Source organism: Lampetra planeri, chromosome 6 (genome assembly GCF_965212315.1).
Source record: "Lampetra planeri chromosome 6, kcLamPlan1.2.h2, whole genome shotgun sequence".
NCBI classification, from domain to species: domain Eukaryota; kingdom Metazoa; phylum Chordata; class Hyperoartia; order Petromyzontiformes; family Petromyzontidae; genus Lampetra; species Lampetra planeri.
In genome coordinates this window covers 2,044,908-2,068,077 of record NC_136112.1, presented here as the reverse complement: position 1 = coordinate 2,068,077, position 23,170 = coordinate 2,044,908, and the positions used below count along the sequence as shown (strand labels likewise).

Below are 23,170 nucleotides of genomic sequence, written 5' to 3'. Positions count from 1 at the left end.
CGTGCTAGTCGGAGGTGCGAAGGATTTCCTGAGCGAACGGAGTAAAAACACGCAAAACACATGCAATGCACCTTAATCATGTGCTCCTGCACACAGGAAGGGTCCCCGCTTCCCAGGATGCTCAGCAGCTCGTCGTCGGAGATGAAGAAGAACCTGGGGAAGGCGTTCCGCTTGGAGTCGAGGTAGTCGTTGAGGCTCTTCTGGCAACGCTCCAACCCCTCGCTCAGCCCCTGCAGGTCGGCCAGGCGACCCGTAGCCAGGCAACAAACCTTGATCACGGGGTTACGCGATGTCTCCGACATGATCTGGGCGAAAGAGGGTTAGAGGAGGAGGTGGAGGAAGAAGGTGCAGTGGGAGGGTGCGGAGAAGGTATGGAGGAAGAGAGAAAGGGGATCGAGAAAGAGAAAGGAGACAGCAACAGTCCAGGAGTAATTAGCTATTCATGAACGTTTTTAACTATTAGCTAGGCATGGGGATGCACACCTATAATCCAGCACTTTCAAAGCATGTGTTTGTGGATCACGCAGATTTCTGGAATTCCCGTATGAGCTGGGCTACAGAGTCACTGGAAGATGGCAGTAGAGCAAGGGTGTTTGTGACTCCACATGTGTAAGCGTGTGATTGTTAACCACTCGTAAATGAGCGCTCCAGCTTTCCACACACATGACACTGCCAAAAAAAAATTCCAATGCAGAATCCTCTCGACAAAAAGAGTCTTGAGACTCACTGAAGCTTTGCTGGCTAAATCGGTGGCGTCATGAGAAATGTGCCGCCGTTCCTCGCACCTCTAAGTCATCCTCTCTTTCTCTCTTCGACAGCGAGCGAATACTGTGTGGCACATTACAGGTTGATGTTATTACTATTAATATTACTACACGATACGCATTCTAAAGGTTGGAGGCCGTCGTGAGATGCACCTTCTGAAATTCCTTGTCGATGGCATCAAATTTGTTGGCCTCCTCGGGCAGCTGCGCCCGAATGTCGCCCCCGATGAAGATGCTCTCCAGGTACATCCACTTGCGCTGCACCACCATCCACACCTACACACTCGCGCCATCAGCACAGGATCAGCGTGCTCCCACCGACGGTACAATACCATCGATCCTTCGCACCGAGTCCGGGGATATATGTTCTCCCCTGAATATGAACACATATATTATTTATTCAAGAATTGATGTCATTTCAGGAATATCGGATTCTCTTTCGAATATTTATACCCCCTTGTTTTTCGTAACAAAATAACGTTTAATTGAATACAAGTTCGTGCATGGGCATCCATGCATTTTCAACTAGAACCTTATTTTTCGATTTAAAGCTTTCGTGACTGCAGGGATTCATATTATTGGTTCTTTCGGTAAAGTCACGTAGAAGGGAAACAATACAATAATACAACATTTCTTTAATTCTTATTTCCCTTCTACGTGACTTTACCGAAAGAACCAATAATATAAAACCTTATTTTTAGGAGAACTTTCCATGGTCATCAGTTAGGACCACACACAATAATTGATCCATTTTATTTATTTACGTGGATAAGTAGCATTCAGCCTTAAGCTGATTTACATACTTTACATGGTATGAAATTAAGTGAAACTGAATAGAAAGCATGTGGAGCAACTGTTATACAAATTAGTTTCGTTAAGTGGTCATTAAATAAGCATTTTATTTTAAAATGCATCACTAAAGACTTAAATCAATAGAGCATGAGTATCCTTTGGTTTCAAAGGGAGGATGGCAGGAGTGTGTAATGCTGGTACCTCTGATACCCCCTCTTGCGGCTACGGCAACACACCTGTATGACCTCACTAATGTGCGAGAGCGAACGCTCCCAGCCCTGCACGGACGCCAGGAAGGGGCCCACGTAGCGGCTGCCGGCCATGCTCTGCAGGTTCATGCCGTGGTCATCGAGGGCCTGCAGCACCTCGTCCACCGAGCCCAACACGTGGCCGCGCTCCCTGCCGCCCTTCGAGTAGCGCGACACTGTCAGCTTCATGCCCTCCCACGTGTCGGCCACCTCGCGCACGCCCTGCAAGCAAAAGTTGAGAATCGGAATCAGGAGTTTATTTGGTTCTTTCGGTAAAGTCACGTAGGTAGGAAAAATAAATAATAAATCACGGCGTTTCGATCGCAACACAAGCAATCGTCATCTGATGATCGATTGTATCTAATTACGTGGACGATTGCTTGTGTTGCGATCGAAACGTCGTCATTTATTATTTATTTTTCTACCTACGTGACTTTACTGAAAGAACCAAAGAGTATGGATTCCTGCAGTCACGAAAACTTCAAATCAAGATAGGAGTTTATTTCCAGAGGAAAGCCCACTGAGCTAAGAAGCTCTTTTTCGAGGGCGACTCAGCAGGGGGTGTGAAGAGAACACAAACATCACGGTGACGTCTACAATGATCCCACAATTAGCACGGTCGGCTATGTATGGTGTGAAAGAAGTTCAACATACATACAATTATAAGGCCAGTACGAGCCACAACTACAAACCAAACACAAAGCTTACCCGAATTGCAATACCAACACAAAACTAGCTATAAACTCAACCCAACCCCAAACCTTAACTCTAACCCAACCCTGACCCCAATCCTATCTGAATCTCAACCCAACATTAATGCTCATCTTGATTGAACCCAAAACGTAGCCGCAACCCTTAAACATAATCCCACCACAAACCTCAATCCAACCCAACCCTAACTCAATTCCAAACTAACCCAATCCTAAGCCTAGCTCAAAAGCAAACTCAACCCTCACTGCAGCTCGCTCCACATAGCCCAGCGGGTGCGGTGATTCCTCGTCAGTGAGGGCACCTTCTCGATGCCCAGCTCCTTGACGGCGGACGAGACGATGGCGCCGATGACCTCCGCATGCCGGTGCAACTCCATAGTGAACATGTTCTCCAGCGTGAAAGTCTCCGCGTTCATCTGGAAGCGCTGCCCAGTCTTCTCCATCAGCTCCTGCCAGTGGCTGCGTGCAGAGATGATGGCGGAAGAGACAGGAACAAAACACACGTGAATCGTAAATAATCAATTCTTACACACACACAATTAGATGCGTGTATTGTAAATATGAGAATATATTTAAGTTGATGAAAATCTTTTTGTTGTTGATAAATCTTTATATTCCTACCACAAGTATAATTTGTGTTTATGTTGAAATATTTATTTACGTGTATTCATGGGGCAATTCAATGAACCGTAAATATCACGTGACACAAGTTAATACCATGTGACACAAGTTTCTCACGGCACACTGCGTTCAAACAAATACCCGCACGTTAATATGGCGCACACGAGCCGCCCGCAAAGTGCACGCTGTTATTGCCGCACGCGATTGTCGCTTAAACACCGGCGGGAGACACGCACCGATCCCTCATCGCCTCGTTCTTGATGTCCAGCAGGAGTGGGATAGAGTCGCGGAACTCCTTCATCTTGGCCTCGAGGTGGTGGGCGGCGGGCAGCGAGCGCACATCACGGGGTAGCCGCTTGAGCGTCTTGAAGAGCCCCTCCGTGCCGCCCTGCAGCTGCGACACGTCCAGGTTGGCCCACAGCGTCTGGGACCACTCCTCCTTGGAGGACTGTTCGGGAAAAGACAAACAAAAATCCCCTGTATAGCCTTTACAGACTGTTGGGGCAAGTGCTGTTAGCGAGCACATGTGAAGGTCGCAAAGGTACATGACAGGGTGGGTGGCCAACACCACACCCGTCCGCCTTTGTTTGCCTAGTGGTGAAGTTTACACATCGCACCAGGTACTCATTTGAGGCTGAGTCGACCGAGGGGAGGCCCAGGACCGGTTCTGATAATCGTCACTGGTGTGGGCCATGAACGGGAATCGAACTCGGATCGGCGGGTTTGTAGCGCAGCGCGCGAACCACTACACTACCGGTCCCCACACAGACACACAGACACACAAAGACAAACAATTAAGCTCCCCTGTGTAGCCTTTGGGCTGATGGAGGCACCTACTCTGCATCTCCCTACTACCATCTCCTTGAGTCGACAGTGAGTAGTCCCACCTCTCAGCCAAGTGGCTCTGTGAATTCTCACCATGCCTGTCATGTCCACAGGCGCTCACCGTGAAGGCCTGGAAGATGTCGTAGATCTGGCGAAGGCCCCGCACCTCCCGCTGCAGCTGCTGCAGGTTTGGGTAGGCCGTGATGGACAGGTCGAACAGCTTCTCGGCATTGGCCAGCTCCTGCCGCTCCTTCTCATGCTCTGTCAGCTCCTTTTCGTACTCCGCCAGCATGCGGAGACCTGTGCTCAGCACCCAGGAGTTGTGCAAGGATTGAGGAGTGAGTGATCACAATAGAGGGGTACTTAGGGATTACGGGAGGCACGGGAAGGAGTGGAGGTACGAGGGGAGGAGAGGGAATAGAATGAGCAATAGAGAATGGGTGAGGCTTTAGGAGAGGAGGGGTGCAAGGAGGGAGAAGGCCCAAAAGCCGCATGCACACTCTCAAAGTAGCGAACACTCGTATGCTTTTAAAATAAAATAAAACTCAAGCAAGAAAACTGACCGCTGTCGAGGTCAGACCCCACAGAGCCCGGCCCCTCCTTGTGGAATCGATCGGCAAAGCTGCCCACGACCGTCTGGAATGCCTCGATCTGCCCAGCCGTAATCTGCGATGCATAAAAAACAGATAATTTGTAAATTAAACTTTTAAAATCAGCATTTCTGATTACATTCCTCTTCTTTATTCAAAAAATAGGATTGGCCCCACACCATCAGGTGCTACCTTTTCTATGAAAATTATACTAGCATTTAGAAAAAAAAGAAATAGGATTGCGGGAGCTGACAACGATAAGAAAAAAAATGAACTTCATCACGGAAAACCTGAATAACATGTCCTCTTCCATCTTCCATGAATCCAGGCCTCTGCATGTCTTCCGAACAATAAGGAGAGTCAAGTGACCGGACCATGTGTCTTAAACACTCATGTTGAATCCCCAGCTGTACTCACAGTGGCACAGATTCACCATGCCTTACCTGGGTGAACTGCTTCTTAACGGAGCCAAGGCTGAAGTCCACCTGCTTTGACTCAAGCACCAGGTCATCCCACGCCTCCTGGATACGCCCCACCAGCTCCAGCTCATCCTCCCTGACCTGCGGGAAGCACATGTCACGGCCATAATAATAAGTATCCTATTTAAAAAGCTTGAAATTTCAAAGTTATTTTAGATCCGCCTCTGGGAGTAGGCACATGGCTAGTCGTAGCCACGGCCATAGCGAGAGGCATAATGGATACGATTTTCCAGGTGTACAAATATTTTCATGGTCGCCAACTCGGATAAACCCAATTGACAATGAACACCTCCAAGGAAGTCATCTCTCTGTGGTCGACTGCTCTTTAATTGTAGATAATCTGTGGTCGAAGCAGGCAGGTTTTTCTTTTCACAGCACGAGTAAACACGTCAACTCCACGCACCTCAATGTTGTACATGGCCAGCGTGCGGTACCGCTCCTTGATATCGCAGATACGAGCCTCTACGGCGAGCGACACGTCTCGGATGTTCGAGATGTTGGCGAGGACGCCCTTCAGCTCCTCCAGGCTGTCGGGACTCTGCCGCACGCCCTTCAGCAGCTCCTGACACAGAATCGTAGGAATGAGCGGAAGGGTTAGGGTTAATAATAAAGGCGGAAATCATTTTACATCAACCAAGGAAAGAAGAAGTGAGAAAGACATTTGAAAAGAACTAAAGAGAGAAAGTCATTTTAAACAGATACGTTTTTAGTGGAAACCTCGGTAGAGCACCATTCATTCATGCATTGTATTGTATTACAGTACAGTATATGAACGCCTTTAAAATGGAACAAATCAAGGATTGAATTTGTATCAAGTTACATACATTCCTCTGTCAATCCACTCATAAGTGAAGGCCTCCCTACATCATATCAGTCGTGGGGGTTGTCTAACCATGCTTCTGCCGCACACGCTTCAGCAGCTCCTGACATGGAATCGTAGTCATGAGCGGAAGCAGAGGCAAATAAGGATGGCACGATCTCAGTAAGTGCACCATTCATTTATGCATTGTATTGTATTACAGTATATGAACGCATTTCAAATGTAACACATTAATTATTGAAATTTTTAAAATTACATACATTCCTTTGTTAATCCACTCCTAAGTGAAGGCCTTCCTACATCATCATATCAGTCATGGGGTTGTTTAGTTATGCTTCACCACGCTGTCAAGTGTCGGTTGCTGAAAGGAGTGCCCAGGATTGGTTCAGATGTCATTCGCCACCGTTAGCCGTGGCCGGGAATTGAACTTAGGTCGCTTGATTCGGAATGCAGTGAGTTAACCACTCTACCACCGCTCCACCCCCATTAAAAATATATTGAATTCAAATAAATCTGTTTATTGATTACCGTTATTTTGACAGTAATTGAAAATGCGACTACATCGTATATAAGTGTCATGACTGATCGTATCTGAGACAAACAGAAAGGGTAATACATTTAATTTATTTTATCTTTACTATCTTGATATTGGCAAAAGGGGTCCCATAGAAGTTGCTTATAATATAGATTGATACCAAATTAACATTTTACCACTTAGGTCACGATTGTATATGTATGTATGTTGATCTTCTTTCGCACCGTACATAGTCAACCGTGCTAATTGCAGGTGCTGTAAGCCTCCCCACGAAGCAGCTCACAGCAATAACGCTCAGGTTCGGCACGCCGAGACTGGTCACTCGGAATGCAGAATCAGAATCTTTATTTATACTGGAGGAAGCCGATGAGCTACAAATCTCTTTTTTGACAGATCTCCAGTATAAAGCTTTCGTGACTGCAGGGATTCATCTTCTTGGTTCTTTCGGTAAAGTCACGTAGAAGGGACGGCTGCTTGCGTTGTGACCGAAACGTCGTGAGAATGATCATATTATGTTTTATTTTTATTATTTTATTACTTCCCTTCTACGTGACTTTACCAAAAGAACCAAGAAGAAGATCTCCAGTAGGCGCAGCTCAAAACGTTTCAACAACAAGACAAAAACACGACAGAACTGTGAAGAGGGATCACGTTCATCGACGAGGCACCCACCCGCAGCTCGTCTCTCAGCCCGTGCAGGTCCTGTCGCACCGACTCGTTGAGCAGCTCGCCGAGCGAGAGGACCCAGGCGCGGGCGTGCCTCCGCACGGCGTCGACGAGCGGCGCCAGGCGCAGGAGGACGCAGTGCTCCGCGCGCACCGCCGGCTGGCCGCCCATCTCGTCACTCACGCGCCGGTAGTACTGCAGCTTGTCGTCGTACAAGATCACCGAGGGCCGGCGCGACGCAAACTTCTCCATCTGTATAGCCTGCGGTGACGAGGACGAGGTCGAGCAGATCGGGGACAAGGTCAGGGTCGAGAACAGGGGTTCGGGTTACAGCCATGACGTTGCAAGTAGAGCTGGGAGGACTGAGGCGGTTAGGTTGAATAATCGGACAAAAACTGGAATCGCCTCCTGTTTTTGTGATCGATTACTTGGCCCCAACATCCAGGCTCCTGAAGTTGGGACACCCCCCACGAGCGGCAGATGATGCCAATGATGTCACCTCTCATTCAGTGGCACACGTAGGAACACAGGTGACACCTTCCCCCCCCCCCAACTATTCTATTCCATTTCGCACTAATGACACATTCGCAAATTCCTCCAGTAACGAAACCGATAATCGGACGAGTAAATAATTACTTCAGTAATGGGATAGAGTGTGCCAACATGCCTTGTCCATCTTCCAGAGCTGGCGGTACCGTCCCCAGCGCACAAGGGGGCGCGTCAATGAATGCAGCACACGCTGCATGCCCTGCAGGGCGGCCTGAAACAGCTCCACGACCGCCGGGTCCTGGGCCACGTCGGCGAAGAAGTTGAAGATGATGGGCTCGTCCTCCCCACGCACAGGCTGTGGTGGCGTCTCCAGGCACGTGCCGTGCATCCAACGCACAAAGTGCTACGAGAGGGAGCGCACAAAGACATCTCTGAGGCAGCTCTGATATATCCGCTTCCATGGACCGTTCTCTAGCACGGCACGGCAGGGGGGTGGGGTGTGTGTGTGTGTGGGTTTCTCTCCCCTGAGAGAGTTATGAATGAATTCTTAAATCTCATAACATACCGCAATCGCGAAAACAGTAGTTTTCAAACATTTTATCGAAATAATAATTCTGCGCCGGGCCTTTGGGGGTCCCATGGGGCCTGTACCTTGGTGGTCTCCACGCAGCCACTGGCCGAGTGCAGCACGAGTTTGTAGACCTCGCCGGCGGCCGGCTGCAGCACTATGTCAGGCGCCGAGAGGGCGACGTCCAGCGAGAACAGTGGACGCTCGCCCAACAGCAGAGAATTCAGGCGTTGCAGGTTCCTGCGGTAGGAGGGCACGCAGCACCAGACGGCAATTCACAATTGTCATGAGTCACTCGCAGTAAATCACAACTATGAACGAGGACGCAATGCAAGTTTGCAATGCGAGGTCACAAACCCACTTGCTGTACTGCCATCTCTTGAGCAGCCCGTCAGGTTTGGGAAATTTACAATTTCTGTACATGATCCACAAACCCTCGTCTCCAAAGTGCTGGATTAAAGATAGACTACAAGGGCATGCCTCCAAATCTGGCTATCGACCCCTGGAGCAAATGACACGCACCTGAGCACCATCTTGCGCAGAGCCTCATAGGCGCGACCCTCCCAGTACGCATAGTAGGCCCCTAGGCGAGGCGAGCGGCCCGTGTTGGTCCCGGCCACCACACCCTCCACCTTGGTGAGCAGAGGCCCCACGGCCAACCACCGGCGGACCAGCACATCCACGTCCTGTGCCCGCGCTTGCTCAACCCTCTCAAAGAACTCCTTCACCCCTGTGGAAGAAACAGTCGCGCTTGCCTCTTCCCGTGTCACCAAAACAGACCCCCATAATGCCTTGCTTCTCACGCTTTCCAATGACAGCATTTATGCATTTGCTTTGTTTGTCCATCATGGGGGGGGAGGGTGGTGGACGCTAGTTGTAAAGACAATCCAATATGAATTTTGACTTAAAGCTTTCGTGACTGCAGGAATTCATATTCTTTGGGTTTTTCGGTAAAGTCACATGCGATCGAAACGTCGTAGTTTTTTGTCATTTTCTTTGAACCTATCTACATGACTTTACCGAAAGACCCAAAGAATATGAATCAAATATGAAATTACTTGTAAAATTTGTCTTGCTATAAAGGACTTACTCTCTTGAAATCCTGCTTAATTGATCAGAGTACTGTCCAAAACCTCAGTGACATAAATCAGTGCAGAAATTACCAATATGCACAAGTGTTTGGCCATGAGAGCAACACGTGGGCTTCTATACTGCTAAATAAATACCTCCGCAAATAAACGCATGATGGAAACATTGTGCAATCCATACGTAATACATAATTTTTCCCTAACTTGTCTTTAAAAAAATTATCATAATTAATTTATGGATAACACTAGATCAATGATTACAATTTCAAACTATCACAGCGATCAGTGAACCACCTTGTGCCATAAAAACCTCTCCAGAAGTCATTTCACAAGGCCTCTTTAGGTCATCCTCCTGGAAATATTACCCTACTAAAATATGCCAAAAATGATGGTTGTCAGATTTGTGTCAACTTGTGCTTGCACATGGTGGTGCAGTGTTACACAACAACAGCAGCTGCCGCCATTCGCCACTACGTGGCGGCAACATCACCACGGCGCTTGTGCCAGGCCAGGTGCACTCCGAGGCCAAGTGAAGTGTCGAATGCTCGCTGACAGGAGGTCATGGGCAGACCCAGGTGCCATGGGCAAACTGACTGCCAGATGCACCACCTGTGCCCCCTACTGTGCGAACTTGCTGCATTTTAGCTGCCCGGAGATCCGCTCCCATTGGGATTGTCGCACACGTACCAGTTTGGCGATCCAGATAAGCAAGAGAGAGAGAAAGGGAGAGAGTGGCACGCCTACCTGGGACATCATCGTCCGACTTCGCAACGGGGAAACGGAAGAGGTCGGCGGACTCGATAAGCGCCAGCTTCGAGGTCACATCCCGCGCATTCTTCTGCACCTGGGCCACAAGTGACTCCAGCTTGCTAAGCGCCACCTCACAGCGCGAAATGTAGTCCGCGATGCCTGCACAAGGATCACGGTGATCGGCGCCATTTATAAAATTGAGGAAAAATTTTGCTCTTGGTACCCCTTTAGGAATCATTTACAACCCTTTGTTCATTTTCTTCTGAATCAAGGCATGAACCACACCATGCCAGTCATGGAGACTGTAAAACCACACTTTACCACGCTGGTCAGTTGGTGAAGTGCGTATTGGTGAAGTGGGTGGGGGGGAGGAAGGGTCCAGGGCTGCCTCAGACATCACTCAATATTGATGTTAGCTGTGGCCTAAATTTAACTCAGGTTACCAGATCTATGGCGCAGAGCGTAAACCACTGCATCCCAATTCGCCCCCAACGCCTGTGGACTGCTTGAGTTCAATCTCATTTGCAAGACCCCATTAAGGCAACCAAAGCCTCAATAGCGGATGGTAAGGCCTACACTGGTGAATGGACCTAGGTGAGGCATGATTATGATGATGACGGTGATGTTGGCAATCACAATGATGATCCCGCACCTCCGATTATCACGGTTGGCTACATACGGTGCCAAAAAAGTTCAACATATGTACATTCTCATCATGACGATGATAATAACAACTACAACAACGATGGCATAATTATGATGACAATTAGAACGGAGACGACCACAATGAAGTCGACAGCAACGGTGAGAGATGATAATCAACACAATGACGGTGATGACATCGATGTCGGAGATTGGCTCACCGAGAGAGTTCCAGTTGAGCCTGCGGTAGCCGGGCAGCAGCACCTTCCACAGGGCATGAAGGTGTTCGTCCAGCAGCTGTGTCTCTGCTTCGCTCGCGCTGCTCAGCACCACCTGCAGGCTGCCCAGTAGCCTCTTCAGGCCTTCCACGTACCTGCACACACCGACCACAGAGACCAACACTTACACACAGATGAATCTGCGCACGGGGACAAAGATCACCCCATTGAGTTTCATAAACCACGGGCGCAAGTTGAGCTAGAAAGAACCTCCTACTAAGACCGGTAGGGTATACGAGGGAGTGGTGTGGTCATCGCCACGCCCAGCCAGCTTCGTCTTCCGAGTGTTGATCTTTACACACTGCACCAGGTACCCATTTAAGGGTGAGTCGACCAAGGGGAGACCCAGGCCAAGTTCTGATATCACTTGTAACTAATATTGTCCATGACTAATAATATAATCGAACTCAGGTTACCAGGTTCGCAGCGCAGTGTCATAACCACTATACCACCACCCGCCACGTGCACACACACTCACACACCACATGGTGCACAGGTGCGCACATACTACACGCGCATTTAGTGAATGCAATTAACATGTTTGTGCCACCTTCTCTGTTGCAGTCTCCCCGTAAATGTTTGGATACCGAGACCAAAATGCCAGATAACAACCCCTCCTATGCCCCTTATAGATTTTATGAGTCTCCCTCGGATCTGAGACCAGGAGAAATCTGCCCAACCCGGCCCCTTCCCAATCCCTGCAGCCCTGCACCGCCGCCCCCCTCAGGCCATACACCCTTTGAATTCTCCTGCTGCGCCGCGCCACTCGCCTGTGGTACTTGTCTTCCTGCAGCGTGACATTGCGCGCCAGCTCCGGCACCGTGTAGCCCAGCGCCTCCATGCGCTTGGACTCGGCCATCACTTCCAGCAGCTCCGGGGCGAAGTTGACGGCATAGCGGGCTCCTCGCGGCGGGCAGTCCTCGCCGTACTCCTGCACGTGGCGTCAACGGCAGCCAGGCCACGGGTAGGAGGAAGTGTGGAAAGGGGGGTTGGAAATGGAAGGAGATGTGGAGGTGAGGGAGAAAGTTGAGTGTAAAGGAGGAAGCGTTATCCGCGTTTTTTTTTATCCGGGCAATCCCAGTATATATTCGGGACTGACTCCAAGTGTTTCCAGGACAAACTTCAAATTGCAAAACGATAAACCCCCAAGGCGCGTCTTACACTGCTGCTGCTCTCGATGATGGTTGTCCCTTGCTCGGCGGAGTCGACGGTCACACGGCAGAGCAGGTTCCGGCGCAGGAGCGCCGGCAGGGCCTGCTCCGTGTCGCGGCGCCACTGCTCGTGGCGAGAGTCCTCGTACTCCTTCACCACTCGCGCAAACTCCACGTACCGCCTCCTCACCTGCAGCGGGGCCACAACGCAGTCGCGTTTAGACGGGGTCGCGTGTGGTCGCGTTTGGACAGCACTACGTGAATAAATCCATGCTGTCTTGTCACCCAGGACGCACACTCTCAATCCAGGTCACTGTTGGAAAAATTTGACTCTCTTGGTCTCTTGAGTTCTCACCTGGTGAAGCAAAAAAAGACTCGAACTTGAAACATGTCTACAAGATTGGAGGCTAGATTTGAAGCTTTCGTGACTGCAAGGATTCATACTCTTAGGTTTTTTCGGTAAAGTCACGTGGGTAAAAATAAATAAACAATTTGTTTCTTGCTTTGGTTATCCCACCTGATGACGGACGCTTGTGTTGCGCCTGAAACGTCGTGATTTATAATTAAATTTCTATTATTTTTATTATTTATTTTTATTATTGATTTTTACCTACGTGACTTTACCGAAAAAACCTAAGAGTAAGATTAGAGGCATTCGTCTATTGGGATGCATCTTCCTTTAATCCATGACGAAATTGAACCAAAAACGAAGGGCATGAATACTTAAAAATACTCGGGCAGGACAGGCAGTGGCGTAGCCATCGAATGTGCAGGCTGTGCAACTTGCACCAGGTCTCAAGGGCTGCAGGGGCCATGAGGGGTAAGGGTTGAGACTGTACGGGGGGCGCAATTTTATTCCGTGCGCCAGGGCCCATGCCAATCGCGCTACGACAATGCGGGCAGGTGCTGCGGGCACACGTACCTCCTTGCCCTGCTCGGTGGCCAGCATCCCCTCCGCCTCCTGGAAGCGCACGATGGGTCGTTTGGCGCGTTGGAACAGCGACCTTGCCCACAGGATGGCGCCGGCTGCGGGCGGCTCGCTCTTACCCACGGGTGGCTCGGATGCGTGCTTCGTGAACAGCGCCTGCACGACCTCCAGCTGGTGCCGCCGTACACAAAGGGGCGCACGCACGCGCGTGGATGTGCACACAAAAACAAACACAAAGAACCCCCGTGTGGCTGTTAATAGACCGTCGAGGCAAGTGCCTTCATCAAGCACCATTTAAGTCTGACACAGCGCACGAGGCCAAAAAGTGCCCTTTTTAAAAGGTTCAAAGGTTACATGATTGGCTGTTGAAGCATCTGGAAGAAAAAAAACTACAGTTGGAGAAGCATTTTTTGGGTTATATCTTTCCTTACCAATAATTGTTTCATTATTAACACTGGCGGTCTGGTCTTCAGTGGGCATGAGAATGGTGTCTGTGTGGAAGCCCCACCTCTTTGCAGTACTGATCCAGGATGTCGTTGAACTTGTGCATCATCTGGTTGTTGATAGCGCGGCGCGAGCGACGGATGTGCCGGAACCGCTGGAGCATGTCGAAGGCCGCCTCGGCGGAGCGCAGGCTCCGGAACGACTCATCTATGAAGCTCTTCGCCTCCTCCTCGATTGCCTGTGTGATCACGGCAACCCCCCCCCCACGGCATAATATGCCACCGCGAAAGGCAGATACTGTAGATGCTCCCTCGTTATTCCTCACATTGCTCAACTGTCTATCAACCCACTCGTGTTATTCACCTGTCTTCTATATGTGGGGGCACAAAACGGAGTTCTGCTTGTATACATTTTTAAAAGATTAAATTGTCATCAAGGTTACTTTTTGTTAAACCAGGTGTTTTTGTTTAACCGGGTGTTTAAACAGGTGAGAACGGTATGTTCTCAAGAGACCAGGATAGTCGCACTTGCAAGGGTGAGCTGACGGAGCGAAGCTCACCCTGACTTGGCTGCGGAAGGCCTCCATGACGAGCCGCCACGAGTGCGTGTGTCGCAGGTCGAAGGGGTCGAAGGGCAGGTCGCGGAAGGGCACGGCGAGCGCGTCCACGCGCTGCACCACCTCGTCGATACGCCGGGCGTCTCCCGTTACCGCCTTCAGCTCCGGCCCGAAGATGTTGTAGAACTCCTCCAACACCTGTCCATCATCCGGCACACGCATGCAAAACTATTCGTCGAACAAACATTTGAACATGTGTGTGTTTTCATTGATATATTATACAATTGCCATCCTTGTGAGGCCGTGGGTGGCGTCAGGTATGTAGTGGCTAGGCAGCAAGGGCTGGGTGAATTGAAAACTAATTTCTTTAGAACTGCTTTTTGTATTTAGTTTGTTGTCTTTCCCCCGCACATCTGATTAGCATGGTTGGCTACGTACGGTGTGAAAGAAGTTCTACATACATACAATGAGCACGTCATTATTGCTCTCCAGGATCACAATCTTTATTTTAGACTGGAGGAATCTGGTCACCTATAAAGCTCTTCTTCACAAATGTCCACTCCCATATATTTTAAGGTCAACTATTATATACTCACTCCCATATATTTTAAGGTCAACTATTATATACGCTATCAAGAAGGACAATTGCCTCAACGTCGGTTATGTGCTGCCCATTGTTTCTGCAGAAGATTGAAACAGAGCACCCTGGTGGTGGGGTCATCGTCACAAGTCAAACAATTGTGATGGTGAGCGCGTGAATCATTTACACATCTACAATCTGGGTCGGCGCTCAAAAGAACCAAGCGGTGACAAGCGACGTGCCTGTACGACATCGTGCAGGTCCTGGCAGATGGACGCCATGAAGTCGGTGCTCTCGAACAGCAGGCGGCGGTCAAACTCCCAGCGCTGGTCTCGGCCCGACGCCTCGATGCGAGCACGCACCTCCAGGTAGGACTCCCGCCAGAGCTCCAGCACGCGGCGAGCCTCCAGCGCTCGCGACATAGCCAACTCGCAGTCCTCGCTCGGAGACAGGGGGTGGCCAGTAGAGGTGGCGGGGGAGGGGGTGGAGAAGCAGCAGGGCAAAGCGGGATCGAGGGATGGTGAAGAGCAGGGCACGCAAACTCAAAACCTTGATGCGGAAAAGGGCATTATTTTTGTTCGTTCCGCACTTTGGGACAATACGAATATTTTCGGATTAATTAATGCACATTTAGGCCTCAATAGACCAGGGGAAGATGCAGAATATCTTTAGAATTGGAGCCTGTTGTAAACTCAACACCTGGCCAAAACTAAAGGTAAATAGATATTTGAAAGTTGAGGCAACCAAGGGGAGGCCCAAGGCAGGTTCAAAAACCACTTTCAACTGAAAAATTACGATGATGATGATGGCCAGGAATCAAACTGTCGTCACCATAGGCCAGGGTACAGAATGTAGTATGAATTAGGAGCACCATCGAAGGTGCAGTCAACGATAATATATCTAATAAATCCAAGGAAAATAAATGCTCGTAATGTTACGAAAAATCACAAAAGGGGTCAGGCCATATGTGAAGTGTCGAAAGCTCACTGGCAGGAGGTGTTGTATGAATGTAGAACTTCTTGCGCACCTTACGTAGCCAACCGTGCTAATCGGAGGTGCGGAGTGATGGGTAAACTGACTGAGATGACTAACAGATGCACCACCTGCACTGTGCCATTACAAAGATATTTGACCAAAAATATCTCACACACACGCACAAACACACATTGCGGGGGCGGCAGGGTTGGGGAGGATTAACAGGCAGTGCACGTAACGATGAGATATGGTCCCCGGGGGACTCACCTGAAGAGGTCGCGCACGTTGAGCACGCGCCGCACGCGTTCGCCAATCTCCCAGGCGATGCGTTCCATGAGTGGCACCATGCGCTCGTCCTTGTTGTAGTGGCGCGAGATGATCCACACCATGCGGAGGGCGCCCATCATGCACGGCACCGTCTCCAGCAGCACGCCAAAGCCACTCCCGTGCGCCAGGTTCTGCCCCCAGTCCCACGCCGCAATGCCACCGTTAACATTACCATCAAGCAGGAAACCCCTCCGCACGGTTAGACTTCGAGCAATCTGCACACCGTCTACATCAAAATCTAGAGGTCTGCTGTTAGACGCTGTGGGTTGTGTGAGTTCTACTGCCGCGAGGATATTCAACATCGCTCTCCGATGTTTTTTTGGGTTGTACCAGGAGCTGTTTGGAATGCAGTACAATGTGTCGCTCCACCTGTATCCGAGTGATTAACAGCACAACCACGAAAACCTAAGCAGAATATTCAACAAAGCACAATAACATTTGAAAATTGGTGTTTGCTAGGCTAAAGTATTCCCCTTCCTCCAAGACGTGATTAGTGTGACTGAGATGCTGGCAGTGGCGGATAGATATCGTTTGAAAGCCATTTCAAAGTGGTAGGGCTCATGTGGCCGCGGGCCATATGAAATAAAGTTGTGGGCCACGTTCAGCCATGGGCTGTAGGTTCCTTATTGCTGCACTACGGCACCACCAGCCTCTCGCCCGCGCCTGCCCGCCCGCCCGCTCACCTTAAAGTGGCGCTCCAACGTGGAGAGGAAGCGCACGTTGTCCTTGGCCTCCACCTGCAGTGCCGCCAGTTCGGACGCCGTCAGCTGGAAATTCTGCAGCGCCACGGGCTCGGCGTGGCCCAGGGCGGCGAGCACGGCCAGGGCAGCTGGTGAACGCAGTTGCTCGCACACGGCGCTCAGCACTGCGCAGCGCTCGCGCCAAAAGTCCACTTCGGCCAGGGGGCCCTTGCCCTGTTCATGACAGTGCCGTTAGTGCTTGCGCCAGGAGAAGTTGCTGCTGCTGCCCCCCCCCCCGCCACCCCGCTTCTCATTGAAAAAGCAAAGCGTTCCGTCTACTCGCCCCATAACGGTCCTCTACCGAGATCGAAGCTGCCACTCCTCAGCGGTTGCGAGATGCAATTTGCATGAACGATGCAATAAAGGAGGCTGTCTCTGGTGTAGGTCACTCAGTTTCCAAGACAATCCATATATTATCAGAGCATGTTTGTTTGAATATTTTGCCACAAGTATGTGTGGTTAATGCGGACTTGATGCCTTGCAATAGGTACCTATTTGGTGGCTGAACATCTTAACACCTGATATATTTTCTCATCATTTTGATGCTGGCAAAAAATGTCCCATAGATAATTTACTTGTTTTATTTTAGAACACAGAACAATGCGATCATAGTGTTTCCCAGGGATGATATTACTGTATACAAATTGTACCTCATTCCACATGCACGTGTGAATTTTGAGTTGAGGTTTTAGGTTTTAGTCATTTTATCCCAGCTTGCCTGCGGCGTCTTGCCCAGCAGGCCCTCCAACAGGCCAGAGATCTGGGTCTGCCAGCCTGTGACAGCTCTCTCCAGGCTCGCCACCACCACAGGGTCACCTGCCAGCTCTCTGGGACTCCGTCCCTGTTCCATCTCCGGCATCTCGAGCCGCACCTTGCCTGCGAACGCACACATTCCCATACCCTGTGTCCGCTGCATCTTGGTATGCGTGTGTTCATTCGGTGACCAGTCATTGGCGAACAGTCAATGAAATATACATATTCTTGGTTCTTTCGGTAAAGTCACGTAGAAGGGAAATAATAAAATAAAATAAATATAAAACAATAAAAAAAATCTCTTCGACGTGACTTTACCGAAAAACCCAAGAATATGAATCCCTGCAGTCACGAAAGCTTTAAATCAAAATTTAAGTAAATGAAATAGCTAAGGTTTACCTGAAGGAATTCACAAATTGTTTAGGCAGTGCAAATTCAACAGATTTATTCATCATTCTTACAAGATACACATTTCTAAAGTCCTGCTGATTTTTCTTTGGCTTATACCATTTCATCAAACCTTGCATACTAAATCATGTGTATTTCCAATATAAATAAAGCCATTGTTTATTACACGAAAACTTACTTATAATGCTCAAGAATTAGGACACACTGTCCTAATATCCTCTCACAGTCCTTTGTCAATCCACTGCTGGATGAAGGCCTCCCTATGTCATGCCAATCATGAAGAATTTCGTTTGACCATACTTCACCACACTATCAGTGCGGGTTGATGAAGTGTGGCAGGGCCTGGGACTGGTTGAGATATCACTCACCACTGAAGATAGTCATGGCTGGGTCACCAGGTTCAAAGCAGAGTACGCTAACAACTGCGCCATCAGTGAGCAAGTGAACGAATGAGCAAAGGACAGACGGACTCACCTTGCAGCTGGTGCACCGTCTGCTGCACTTGCTGAGCAAACTTGGCCAGGCTCATGAGGAACTCGTCTCGGATGGTCAGCACGGAGTGCGGCTCGACGGTCCCCTCTGTGGCATTGCCGCGCCACCCCTCTCCCTGCCGGTACCGCGAGTAGGCGAGCAGAGGCGCGAACACCTGGGCCGACACACAGCGCAGTACGGTCTCCCGTCGTGATGAGGTCTGAGAGGAGGTTCTAACAGAAAGCAATTGTGGCCTGCCGTGTTTGAAATATGCTGTCCAAATTGATCTCTGTTCATGACATTGTAGAATAATGAATGTACTGTAATTCACTGAACTGGATTTGAGTTTCATTTTACGTGAAATTGTACGAACGGATAAATACACAAATTAAAATGTAACACATCCGTTAACCACGCTGTGCCTTATTACAGAGGTTATATGACTAAACTTCACCACGCTGCTCAGTGTGGGTTGATGATGGGCAGATCCTAGACCTGTTCACGTTGTTTGTTGTTTCTTTGTTGAACTTCTTTCACACCATTCGTAGCCAACCGTGCTAATGGGAGGTGCGGGGAAGGGGAAAGGACATCAACTACTTACCCTTCTTATGCTATAAGGTGTAGCGGTTACCTGCGTGAGTGTCTCGTGCAGGGAGGCCAGTGACCCGGCGCCCAGCAGCCCCACCTCCACGAGGCGGGGGAAGCTCACACGCGCCTCCTGCATATCGCTCGGCTCATCCAGGCGTTCTATGAGAGACGGGAGGATGCACGGAGCGGCCCGGTCATTAATACGAGCTCAAATCATAACGTGGCTTTTTGCATTTGCTACCGAAGGTCGATAGACAAATCACTCAAGCGCTTTGATTGCCACGTCATCGAGTTGAATCAACCTTTTCATTACAACTTTCTGGCCGCCATAAAAGGGGCAGTCCTCGACAATGCGGACGGCTGTTTATTGAGCACGTGGGGCTCATATACCAAGATGATGCCAAATCACCGTGCAAAATTCACCGTATGCATGTTGAACTTCTTTTGCACCGAACGAAGTAAACCGTGATAATAGGAGGTAGCCACACATCAATTTATTAAGCCTGATCCAAGGCCATCTGAAGAGCTGAGAACTATGTACAAGTGTAACTAATTTGTAGTTGAGACGGAAGTTGGTCTGATCTGAATCCCAAACTTTCTTCCAAGATTGACGTGGGAACATGACAACACGGTTGGATGCGCATTATTTATATTTAAAAAACGCCTCGAGTAGATGTAACAACCCAGACCACCAGCCCAAAAGAATGAATGTGTGGGCATTTTGTCATTTTGACCACCAACTCAAAGAGTCGAGAAAACGTGTCAATTCCAACAGCCTAGAACAATGTTACAATGGCCCAGACATACCTTTGGCGTCCCGTAAAAAGTAGATGGCCTGATTGTCGGCAAATGTGTCCGGCACATAGTTCAGGCTCGTGTACAGCACCGTGTGCAGGTATGTCTCCACTACTGTCTTCTGCAGGGTGGATGGAGGGAGGGGGGGGCATAGGAAAGTGGTGAGAGAAGACGGTGTAGTACAGATGAATGTATTACAACAGCTGCAATCATGCGGAGTAAATCGTGAACAAGTGACTGTCGTTCGATGAGCATACAATGATCAAATTAAAGCACTGCAATTATTCTGTGTACATGTGTGGTTACACCAGTGCCAAATGCAACAACACACACCATTATGCCACACTTGCTCACCGTTATGTACTTCTTTTCCACCACTTCCTCGGGCGCTTCCTTGCCATCCTGTGAGATCGTGCCCAGGGCTGTGTTGCGGCCGCTGGTTAAGAGGACGCCCACCCCATTCTCGCTGGGCTGCTCTGGTCTATCCTCATTTTTTCCATTGACAACTGCCAATACCAGGCAAACGTGGGCACGCACAATCGCGTCAATATTTACGCTGCGCACTGCACCGAGGGGTACTGGTTTTGTTGTTCCAACACCAGGACTCATCGAAACGTTCAACATCTTAAATTAACTCGGCTCAACTTTTAAAATCGTCATAAAGTATTTCTGGATATTATCAAAAACCACTGCCTAAAAAGTAACGATAAAAACAGTCCAATGCAAGACCCTCTTGTAAATCAGTCTTGAGAGTCAGGTGGTCTTTTCTGGATAAATCAGTTTCAAAGACAACGCACATACTGTGAGAACGTGTTCTTTTTGTTTGCATGTTCACCACAAGTATATGTGGTTAATGCAGACATGATTCCTTGCAAAGGTTTCAGTTTGATGTTTTAACATCTTAACACCTGTTTTATTGCCATAAAAGGGAAAACCCTATTATCAAGATGAATGCTACTTAAAAAAACTGATATATTTTTAGGTCATGACACTGTGTAAAAAGTGCTAATATATGAAGTATACCATATAATTGAAATATGATAACAATAAAAGTATCTTCTTGTTAATGACATGACGTGGACTTTTGTGGTTGTTACGTTCTTCCACGCCCCTCCTGGATATCTGTGAAAAAGAGCTTCATAGCTCATCGGATTCCTCTCGTGTAAATAAATATTCTGAATCTGAGATACAGTACCTCATTTAATGCATTACACACACCATCAGGTTGGCTCGACCTGGCAGCTCAACTTCCAACAGCGTCTGTCTCTGGCTATAGCCTATCCACTCCTGTGGGTGTTATTCTCAGTTCCAGACAATTTTCTACATTACCCGCTGCTTGGGGTGTAATTTCCAGTTTCAAACAATTTTCTTTTGTTTTTTTAATTGTTATTTTCGTCCTTAGATGTGCTCTAGTCAGAACCGGTCCTAGACCTTTGGGGGCCCTAAGCAAAATTTGGTTGGAGGCCCCTTTGATGTATGATTTTTTTCACCCACTAGCTAGCAGTGACTCTAGGGGGCCCTCTGCTGGCCACGGGGCCCTTTGCAATTGCAAGGGTCGCTTAGTGGCTGGGCCGGCTCTGGCTCTAGTCATTGTTCCACTGATGTTCCCATAAAGGAGGATATTGGGAAATGTCTCTTCACCCCTCCTACGAGTATACAATCATCGTCTCCTTTGTTTGTCTATGATGCCCCTTATGATTGAGTAAGCATAGGGCTGAAGGTGAGCGTCAATCACTGGTACAAGGTGTTGACTCTTTTCTGACCAGTCTCGGGATGTGGAGAATCACGCGGGTCCTCGGGAAGGACCGGTTCCTGGGTGTCTCCATCCTCCTGTGCCTCTCCTTGCTCAGCCCCATCCTCTTCCACCTCCTCTGTGTATCGTGGAGTGCGCAGAAAGAACGCAACACTTTACAGCCAAAACAAGCACTGCCAAACCGAGCAGTATGGAGCTAAGTGCCCCAATGTGCAGCTGCATTACGTGTGGATCAATTTTCTAACCATTAGGGTCAACTCTACTTGTCGTCAAATCGCCTGGAATATGCCAAATCTCATCAGATCTCAAAAGCTAAGCCGGATGGAGCCTGAATAGTTCTTGGATGCATGATCACCATGAATTTGAGTTTGTAGTAGGGGATATCAATCAAGGCATTTCAGTATTTTGACATATTATTTTTTCCATATCTCCCAGGTTTTTTCTCTGCCTCAGAGGTGGCAACCCTAGCAAGGCCCATGGACCAAAGAGGCTCAGGTTCCGGGGCTACAAAAATGAGAGAAATTGTAAAGCGGCACCCATTTCATTCCTTGAACCAGGGCTCATGTGAACCACTCTACGAAACAGTCTCCTTCCGTATGACCTGTACACGTAAATAATGCATCGCCACTCAAGAGAGGACCAGTGGAGAGCATCACGCACCAACGACGATGGTGAACTCCCGATGCTCCTCCCGCTGCACGTGAAAAAAGAAGAGTGTTGTGGGTCGCTCCTCGTCCGCCGTCTCGTTGAAGAACTTCAGGATGGTCTGCTCGTGCTCCCCGCGACCCCGTGTCAGCAGCTCCTCGAAAGCATCCTTTCCCGATGGTGGTGTCCACACGTACGTCTCCTCGCCTGCATTCGACGGTGCGGAATGGAGCCTACCGATGTTCCTAGGTAAGGGGTCCTCGCTCAATCCGAGCAGCGCCAGCAGCCGCTCACAGGTCCAACCCAGCCGCGGGTCGTCCGCTGCCATGGTCAACCCTCTCCCTTGCCGATCGCTTGCTCGCTCTCCTGGTGCCTCGCCCCGATGTCGTTTTTGATCAGCCGTCAGTCAACGTGCACCCGTCTGCGAATGGGTTTGTGTGTGTTAGATAAAGTAAGGGAGAGTTGATGCAGTGAGTGGTTATTATGACAGTGAAGTGGAATTTGTCCGAGACATCCCCTGGATTGAGTCAGCCTGAAATGAGTACCTGGTGCAGCGTGAAAACAATGCTGAGAAAAACGCGGCTTAACGTGGTCCTGGCTACGCCACATGCTAATACACCATATCGATATCTGAAAAGCAAATTCCTCCTTCATCCAAGTTGAGCAAAATCACCAACAATAAAGAATACGTCCGTGACCTTTCCGTTCCCGAGGTCGCTATTTTAAATATCGCTCACATACCACTGCACCGTACATTGAAATCTTAACCTGAGAAATCACGAGGCGAGTCTGACAACTAATGATTACCCTGCGTACAATGATGGTACAACTATACACATCCCTTGGCGATTCCGCTTTGGCAGTGGTGCACTGGACACATTTAACAAACAAACAAAAAAGCCGTAAACACATTTAAGGTACCATGAAGAAGGGCCATTTCCCGAAACGTTTGCTACAATGGTACTGTACAACAGCTCAGCGGTCGAAGGTTGCGAGTTCAATTTCCACGGATGGGGTGGTTGACTCAACCCATCATCCCTTCGGTGGTCGATAAAATAATACAGGTACCACTTTGTGGGGAAGTCCGCAGTGGTTGTTTGTTGTATGGACAGACTCGACCCCGCTATATGAATGTGGAGTTTACACCACAGGCTCGGGGCTGTAAACGTGTAATTAGATTTGTTTTAAATC

At 49.1% G+C, this 23,170-nt stretch overlaps 1 protein-coding gene across 1 annotated transcript in view; it reads right to left on the bottom strand.

Annotated features, from left to right (window-relative positions):
• Nucleotides 1-23,170, bottom strand: part of DNAH10 (dynein axonemal heavy chain 10) — a 67,109-nt gene that overhangs the window by 43,707 nt on the left and 232 nt on the right. Inside the window, exons 2-31 of the mRNA XM_078595244.1 lie at nucleotides 21,995-22,400; nucleotides 21,345-21,452; nucleotides 19,936-20,087; nucleotides 19,594-19,702; nucleotides 18,830-18,945; nucleotides 18,202-18,373; nucleotides 17,285-17,442; nucleotides 16,510-16,740; nucleotides 15,767-15,957; nucleotides 14,767-14,965; nucleotides 13,948-14,142; nucleotides 13,453-13,626; nucleotides 12,939-13,115; nucleotides 12,027-12,206; nucleotides 11,636-11,796; nucleotides 10,809-10,960; nucleotides 9,940-10,104; nucleotides 8,630-8,837; nucleotides 8,191-8,347; nucleotides 7,718-7,942; nucleotides 7,057-7,311; nucleotides 5,433-5,591; nucleotides 4,994-5,110; nucleotides 4,524-4,626; nucleotides 4,082-4,260; nucleotides 3,372-3,583; nucleotides 2,817-2,973; nucleotides 1,793-2,026; nucleotides 918-1,040; nucleotides 72-305 (exon numbers count right to left, since the gene is read on the bottom strand). Coding sequence (XP_078451370.1) covers nucleotides 72-305; nucleotides 918-1,040; nucleotides 1,793-2,026; nucleotides 2,817-2,973; nucleotides 3,372-3,583; nucleotides 4,082-4,260; nucleotides 4,524-4,626; nucleotides 4,994-5,110; nucleotides 5,433-5,591; nucleotides 7,057-7,311; nucleotides 7,718-7,942; nucleotides 8,191-8,347; nucleotides 8,630-8,837; nucleotides 9,940-10,104; nucleotides 10,809-10,960; nucleotides 11,636-11,796; nucleotides 12,027-12,206; nucleotides 12,939-13,115; nucleotides 13,453-13,626; nucleotides 13,948-14,142; nucleotides 14,767-14,965; nucleotides 15,767-15,957; nucleotides 16,510-16,740; nucleotides 17,285-17,442; nucleotides 18,202-18,373; nucleotides 18,830-18,945; nucleotides 19,594-19,702; nucleotides 19,936-20,087; nucleotides 21,345-21,452; nucleotides 21,995-22,307 — 5,316 coding nt within the window. The 5' untranslated portion in view covers nucleotides 22,308-22,400. The remainder of the gene's footprint in view (nucleotides 1-71; nucleotides 306-917; nucleotides 1,041-1,792; nucleotides 2,027-2,816; nucleotides 2,974-3,371; nucleotides 3,584-4,081; nucleotides 4,261-4,523; nucleotides 4,627-4,993; nucleotides 5,111-5,432; nucleotides 5,592-7,056; nucleotides 7,312-7,717; nucleotides 7,943-8,190; nucleotides 8,348-8,629; nucleotides 8,838-9,939; nucleotides 10,105-10,808; nucleotides 10,961-11,635; nucleotides 11,797-12,026; nucleotides 12,207-12,938; nucleotides 13,116-13,452; nucleotides 13,627-13,947; nucleotides 14,143-14,766; nucleotides 14,966-15,766; nucleotides 15,958-16,509; nucleotides 16,741-17,284; nucleotides 17,443-18,201; nucleotides 18,374-18,829; nucleotides 18,946-19,593; nucleotides 19,703-19,935; nucleotides 20,088-21,344; nucleotides 21,453-21,994; nucleotides 22,401-23,170) is intronic.